The 8,195-nt window shown below is 37.1% G+C and overlaps 1 protein-coding gene across 1 annotated transcript in view; it reads right to left on the reverse strand.

The window, feature by feature from the left end:
* Window positions 1–7,153, reverse strand: part of nkd2b (NKD inhibitor of WNT signaling pathway 2b) — a 41,707-nt gene extending 34,554 nt beyond the window's left edge. Inside the window, exons 1-3 of the mRNA XM_077221480.1 lie at window positions 6,802–7,153; window positions 6,090–6,116; window positions 5,899–5,993 (exon numbers count right to left, since the gene is read on the reverse strand). Of these exons, the coding sequence (XP_077077595.1) occupies window positions 5,899–5,993; window positions 6,090–6,116; window positions 6,802–6,826 (147 nt within the window). The 5' untranslated portion in view covers window positions 6,827–7,153. The remainder of the gene's footprint in view (window positions 1–5,898; window positions 5,994–6,089; window positions 6,117–6,801) is intronic.
* Between the last annotated feature and the right edge of the window lie 1,042 nt (window positions 7,154–8,195).

Genomic DNA, 8,195 nt, shown 5'->3' on the forward strand with positions numbered 1-8,195 from the left:
AACCCTATATGCTCCAGAGGCGTGCGACCTCTGAAATATAGCAATTGTAAGTCGCTTTGGATAAAAGCGTCAGCTAAATTAATAAAATGAAATTAAATGTTGTGCATCAATCAAATGTACTCTGGTGTAGTTCGACTGAAATGTGAATGCAACATGGACCAAACACATCTAAATGATCCGAAAAGAGGACGTAATTTTACAAGATGCGACCCTAAAAAGTGCAGAATGCTCAAGCATACCTGTTTTTTTCTCGTCATAGGAGCGACATGGCCCATTACTGTTTGGTACAGATTTTACAGTTCGTTCTCCTTGAAGCAGATCTTCGTTTGTGTGTAATGGAGGAATTCCTGGTGCCGTTTCGACTCCTTTACACATTTTATAAGCTCTTCACAAGTTTTCAACTGGTGAAAATACCATCATACTGTATATATCCAAATACAACGAGCGCGTTTAATCCAGCACACAGCATTGTTTTGGATGTTCGGTAAGTTCTGTCGCAAAATATACATAATTAAAGCCCTTTTTTGTCTTTAGGTCCAGTTTTAAATATGTGCTAAGCGAACCAGGACTAATTTTCTTTTTTGGTCCGGACCAAAAGAACCGAAATAAGTATGAACACACACTAAAGGCCCTGATTGACTTACGGCGAAGTTCTTTTTCGTTCTTCGCTTTGGGGTAAAAAGAAGTTTGAAATATGTGAGTAGCGCTAAACTGTTAGCGAACTTCCTGACGTCGGCCACACTCATGAAAGCGGCATTTAGATAAATATGTAAATATGTGCTGCGCGCTTTCCATTCAGTAACAAAATTAACACACAAATAAAATGAAAAACAGTAGTTAAGAAAGCATCTGAGTATAGCGATAGAGTTTGCACCAGCTCTGCAATTCAGCACTCCAGTAAAGTCAAGTTTCTTTATTTTGCACTTTATACAATAGATAGCAGCTTTAAAGTATTAAACATTAAAAAACAGTGTTCTTTCAATTAGAATTACAAATACATTCTACTATAAACCAGCTCTACAGTATTCAAAGTACTCATATACAGTGATGTGAATAAGTGAATACACCCCTGCTAAAGTTGCCTAAAAAGAGGAATAAAAAATCATCTTTTGGAAATTGATCTTTATGCCTTAATTAGAAAAATGAGGAAAAATCCGACCTTTAAGGACACAAATTTTCTTTGTGAATGAATAATGTATCATAAATAAATAAATGTTCGTCCTTAAAATACAGGTTGCATAAGTATGTTATGTAATATGTTAAACTCCCATAGAGTCCGGCAGATTTTTATTTTTAACGGCCAGTTATTTCATGGATCCAGGATAATATGGATCCTGATAAAGTTCCCTTGGCCTTTGGAATTAAAAACACCCCACATCATCACACACCCTTCACCATACCTAGAGATTGGCATGGTTTTATTTCAGTTAGCCTAATAGCTGGTTTGATTTGCATTGAAAGATGATCTTATGGAAAGTATCCCATCCCAATCTCTAGGTATGGTGAAGGGTGTGTGATGATGTGGGGCTTTTTTAATCCCAAAGGCCAAGGGAACTTTATCAGGAACCATATTATCCTGGATCCATGAAATTAAAAAATAAAAACCTGCCTGACTCTATGGGAGTTTAACATAGGGGTGTTCTGACATACGCAACCTGTATTTTTAAGGAAGATCATTTATTTATTTATGATACATTATTCATTCACAAAGAAATTGGTGTCCTTAAAGGTTGGATTTTTCCTCATTTTTCTAATTAAGGCATAAAGATCAATTTCCAAAAGGTGATTTTTTATTCCTCTTTTTAGGCAACTTTAGCATGGGTGTCCTAACTTATTCACATCACTGTACTTCACTTGATGTAATCCAGAAATACGTCATTCTTAAAGAGATCCTTAAATACTGAGTGCCAAATTATATATCTACTCTGGTTTGTCACGGACACGGGCATCAGTCCATGTAGAGATATCTCCTTTCAGTTCATTTAGAGGACAGAATTACAGCTGCTCTGAGGTGCAAAGTCAAACCGCACTTATAATGACAATACAACACTACAACCGGCTTGACAAATGTCAAACAATCCCTAAGGGTGAGACGTCATTCGATTCTTCTTATACTTGTGCATCATAATAACCCAATCTTAAACGACCAAGACTATCAGACAAAATTATGGCAACACCAGAATAAATCTGTGTTGAAATTTCATTGTTGAAGTTGAGACATTTCAGCATCAAAGAGAAATGTCATGTAGACAGTCTATAAAAAGCCTTTATTTATTTGTGGTCTGGAAAAAAATTACAACAGCTCAACCGCAATTATAAACTCAAACATCCCTCAATATTACGAAGAGAAACGGAGATGTTTCAGAAATAAATAAACTCGTTTCCATGTTCAAAACTGATGGGGCTTCAAATACAATACATTAAACACAATAAACATTCAATTTGCTGTTTTTCCAGCCTAAAACTCAAGAGACCAGTAGTCCTGGTTTCCCAGTGGACTCGTCTTTGATGAAATACTGCAATATTACAAAACTTAAAGGTGATCTAAGCGATGTCGGGTGAAGTCACTTCTTGTTGACGTTTAAAGTATTGTCAAACAAAACGGAGGCTAGCTAGACCCTCCCTACTCCTCATCCGCGCACTAACCCCCCAAACCCCGCCCCAAAACCCTTCTTATCGGATATTGGCTGGAACAGTTTGTTATGTTTCGTGGTGCGGGTTAGCCCAGTTTGTTTTTGTTGCCGTTTGTCGAGCCTGGGGTTTCTGCAGAGACCGTGTTTTTTTACAGTGTGTTCAGGGGACAGGCAGCTAGCGGATAGTGAGGAGATGTTTGCTGTATGTGACAAAAAATGTTTTGGCCTAAAAAACATGTGACATCGCTTTGAGCACCTTTAAGATTTTGTCATCATTTACTCAACCTCTGTCATGTGCACAAGTCATACGAACTACTTACATGATTACCATATTTTCCGGAATATAACATGCTGCGACTTGTATTCCAAAACAACTTATAATGCAAGCGTGCAAAACATGCGCAAAGCGCACACATTTGGTGCAGAATGAGAGTCATTTCTGTCCTGTTCTGAATACCATTATTTAAAGGATTTGTTGTTAAAGGGATAGTTCACCCAAAAATGAAAATCTTGTCATCATTTACTCACCCTCAAAACCTGTATGAGTTTCTTTCATCTGCTGAACACAAAAGAAGATATTTTGAACAATTTGGGTAACCAAACAGTTGATGGACCCCATTGACTTCCATAGTATTTTTTTTCCATACTATGGAAGTCAATCATAGTCCATCAACTTTCTGCTTACCAACATTCTTCAAAATATCTTCTTTTGTGTTCAGCAGAAGAAAGAAACTCATACAGGTTTGCAACAACTTGAGGGTGAGTAAATGATGACAAAAAGTTTATTTTTGGGTGAACTATTATTCATGTAATACTAGGTATACAGCTTACTTGCTGCAACTGCCAATCACTAGAAGTAAAATATATAGTAACTCCAAAAAACCTTCAATCAAACCAGCTCTGATCCCACAACAATGACTCTTTATCCCTACAACTCATCAAGATGTAGTTAACGAGGATTCGGTTTACTGTAGAATAAACTTGGCAGCACAAATCTGTGATTATGATGTTTTCAAAAATCATAAATAGCAGATTAGAAAGAGAAACGTGATCGTCTAGTTCTAGCACACATGCATTTGTTTTGTTTGCTTAGACATAAATATGTACATTTTGGGACATTGGAGATTAATTTGCAATGAAATTCGAAAAGCAAGATGGCAACACAAGACAATGCTTATTGTGATCTAAACTGCAATATGTTATAAAACAAGGCTAGTTCAATGATGGTTTGATACAGAGTTTGACCCCTTCATTAACCAAACTCTGACCTGAAATGGACTCGGAACCGCACCAAAAGCTCTAGTTTTAAAGTGCCCTTAATTATACAGACGTCTTACACTTCAACCACCCTTAATAAACAACCCAAGTTTGTCTTATCAGCAATCAAAAGTGCTCCTGCTCACAGTTTCAAAGACTCTTTCAGGTACTTGTCGACTGACAAAACACAAATCAGAGCCAAAACTCTGATTAAATCAAACCCTGGACCTGCCCATTAATGACATATGACGTACCCTGCGCCGCCGGCGGTTTCCCCTAAAGATCGCCGTCAGATTTTCCCAAATAACTTTCCCATTCATGAAGGGAACAACTTTTAAAAGGCTTCTAATAGGGCAGGTTAATCATCAGTTAGGCTTTATACTATGCCGTCCTTTAGCGTGACGCTAATTGAAATGATGCAATGCAAAGAGTCTGACATAATGAGACACATCGGCTTCTGTTCATTTTAATGAATCAATTCAGAGATTTTTAAGGTTGAATTTTTTAACTGAGTTTTTGAAATGGACAGTTTAAAGTCATTCAAAGAAATGAATCAAACAAACTTTTTAGAGATGGTTCGAATCTGTCCGGTGATGTTCTGTCCATTTCAAGTTTGAACCCATCAACTCATTCATTCTTGTTAATATCTGTCCATTTCAAGACAGCAATTCAGAGATTTTTTTTAGATTGACTTCTGAATCGATTCTTTGAAATGGACAGTTTGAACTCATCCCAAGAAATTAATCAAACAAACATGTTTGAGCCATTCTTGTGAATTTCTGTTTATTTAAATAAATCTTCAGAAATGTTTGAGTTTGACTTTGGAATTGATTCTTTGAAATGTATATTCACAGAAATGAATCAAACAAACTCTAAGAGCGTTTTACTGAAGTTTAAAAAAGAGAGACACTATCAAAACACCTCTCCCTGAACAAGAGCAAGTAAAAAGTGCAATAAATCATTGCAATATTCACAATACTGATTTGTTTTATATAAATCAGTTTCAAATGTGCAATATGAAGAGAACTGCGTTCCTGACATACGTATCGTATGCCATGAGGTAAAATGTCAGGAAAAATCAGTATTGTGTGATCGGAGAAAGAGAAAGAACTCTTACAAACTGCTTAGGAGAAGAGCATAAATGAAACTGCATAATAAGAGAAGATTTGGTTCACACGAGATGAAACCTCAACCGATCACAATTAGTGAAATTACTCATTTACACCTGCCACTCCCAAAAGTGACTCTACATTTCGATACAGTTCACACAGACATTATGCATGTGAGCTGCCGTTCGTCCAGGACTAACCGAGACTGTCAGCTGTTAGTTAATACAGTTGTCAATCACCAACCGTCTGCCTGGCGCTGATGTCACAGTCCCACCGCAGGGAAAGGGCTGTCAGAACCCATCAATCCCACAGGGGAACAACCACAGCGGATCTGTCCCACTGCCAAACACGACAAAAACAAAAGCAGCTCTCGTCATCACGAGGAGCTCGACATGTCATTGCATGGCCTTGCGAACACACACTCTGTTCTGTTTGTTCCAGTCGGTGTAATGATGATTTCTCGTCAGTGGGAATGTGGTCTTTGGCAGCGAGAAGGCAAACGGCTCACCGCAAGTCGCTCCTTCTCTGGTGCAGATCCAGTCTAGATTCTTGAGCAAGTCAATTATGATACAGGGAAAAGTCATTCAAAACAGTGATAAAAAAAAAAACTTTTCCTAGTATTAGTTCTGTGTATTCTTGCTTATTAGAATAACACAGTTATTAAACCTATAAAATAACACCTTTGCAACATGCAAACTACTCTTTGGAAATTTAATTGAAATTAGTCGAGTGTCTCAAGCAAAGTGCTATTTGTATGATGCACAAAGATAGTGTCTATGTAGAACAGTCGGATTATATGCTTGATTTCAGTTAGAAGGTCGCTGCCTATGTGAGACAGGTCTAAAGAAGGTTTCAAATGCTTAAAGGCAGCAAATGCACAGAAAACAGGTGCTTCTTACCTTGTAATCTTTCAGATTGGTGCCAGATGTGGCGTATCTCTCGCCTTCTTCAACTCCTCTTCTTGAAATAAAGCCATTCACAACAAAACTGTCCCCTGAAAATGGATTTGAAAAAGCATTGGGAAATGTTCTAAGCCATTAATAGTTCATATTAACTATAAAAAGAAAACTGTGTCAAATGCAAATCTCACCCTCAGGATTTTCCCGACGTTTGCAAGCTGCATCCGAATAGCAAAGACAAAAATCAGAGCATTATTTATAACAACATTTATGTATTTTGGTAAATTTATGTCTATTTCAAGAGCGTGCATGGCAAACATTGACAAAGTATGTGTTCAAATGACATTTATGATTGATATGTTTTGGTTATTTCGAATTTATAAATTTGAAACTTCTTCAAAATGTTATATTTATGTTGTTCTGGAGTTAATATCTGATCATTATCGTTAATGACAGTTTCCAGTTTTTAGAGAAAAAAGTTGCATGTGTTTGAATTGCTTACACAAGTGATAATTTATTTGGTAATAGGCTACCTAACGACGCTACTTTCATATGTAAAAATCTTATATTAATGACATTTTCATGCTGTTCTGTCAGAAAGATGACTGTCACTTCACATTTCCAATAAAAACAAAAAGAAACTTAACAATAATAATAATACGAACTGGGAAATTTTACCGTTGGCGCATATAAATAAACACTTGTAGCCTAAAATTTAGAAAAAGTAATTAAAGAAAAAATTAAAAAGTTTAATTCTATTACATATTTAGGACTAAAGTCATCCTAAAAGACAGAACAGTTCCCATCACTTAATAATCGTCCATATACATACGCGTTTACATATTAACACAAATAATGTTGCTATTAAGTAGGCCTAACTTCTAGATGTAGGCTACAACTCACCATGTTTTGAGTGAAGTTTCCCCATTGTATCACAGCTGTAGTTAACAGAAGTCGTGCATCTCTCGGTCTCAGTTGTTACATTGTATCCCGTTCAGAGAAATGAAAAGTCAAATCCTGCAGATTCCGGAAACATCCGAGCACGAGCAGCATTGAGCGCGCGACACCGGAGAGTCCCGTTCACGGTGAGTCTGTAATGCAGAAGAGTGAAGGAGAGAATGTGTCGCAGGAGCTCTCGAGATGATCTTCTGCAGCAGATGAAGATGATGTGAAGTGCGGGAGAAACACACACACCTTCAGACCAGCCCCTTCAGCATCACTGCTGCCCTCTACTGACTCTCACATGACTAGCACTACTTCATGAAAGACACTACAGGTGAATGAATACGGGGGAAATCACATTAGGCCTAACCCTAACATCTGTTTTGTATTACAAGTTTTCTGAAATGTTATTTTTAAGTATGCAATTTAGGCTTTATCTAATTACAAATGCATTAACCTGCATACATTTCCAGAACACAAATTTGAACATTGGATAAACCAAGTTCAAAATGATTGTTTTATACAGATGATTGCTCGTCTGTAACTGTTATGACTGTATCCTCAACATACATGTGCTGTTGTTCAACATATTCCACAAACTTTAACTTCTTCTCTGGGACTTCACAAACTATCTATCTACCCGTGCCAGCTTGTGGTTTAACGTCTCTGAGCTACACCGCCGGTGAAATATAAAGCCAGCTCCTGCGGGGTTGCTTTTTTCTCTTTCCTGTTGATATTATCAAAGTAAGTAAGTTAGTCATTCAACAAATGCATCCACAGCAGTGTGCATGACATCAGGCCTGAGAGATTAAAGGATTTCAGCAGGGGTCAAATAACTCAAGGAGTCATCATGAAATCAAAATGATTTCTTAATGCATGTTCCTGTTCTTGTTGTGAGTGACTAAATGCCTAGAGAAAACATCTTTAATATCTCATCATAATGCAACTTGCCCCTCAGTCTTGCTTCAACTTTACTTTTCATCTGGCGTCATTAATCTCTCTTATTTCTGAAGAAAAAGTCTACACAACTTTCAACTTTCATAAAGAGACTGACGTTTATGATGCTGCCACGGTATGGAAATAACAGTTGAATAATCTCTTAATAAATGGGTTTTTTTTAAGTGAGCCAGTCAGCAACCATTTTCTTCAGAAAATGCAAAACTCTAGTTGATAATTCATACATGCACGATTACCACAGGAAAATGTTTCACATGCAATCAGTTTGAGAGAGAAAAAAAACGAGATGAAAGCATATTGCATTTGCATGAGGGAAAAGAGCTTTAGCAATCCTGAAAGAGGGGAGAGATTTGCAAGACTGATTTGCCAATAAGCAGCATAAATCGTTCTTTTATTTC

This window comes from Siphateles boraxobius, unplaced genomic scaffold (assembly GCF_051911475.1).
Source record: "Siphateles boraxobius isolate OS27281-9 unplaced genomic scaffold, OSU_SipBor_1 84, whole genome shotgun sequence".
Lineage (NCBI taxonomy): Eukaryota > Metazoa > Chordata > Actinopteri > Cypriniformes > Leuciscidae > Siphateles > Siphateles boraxobius.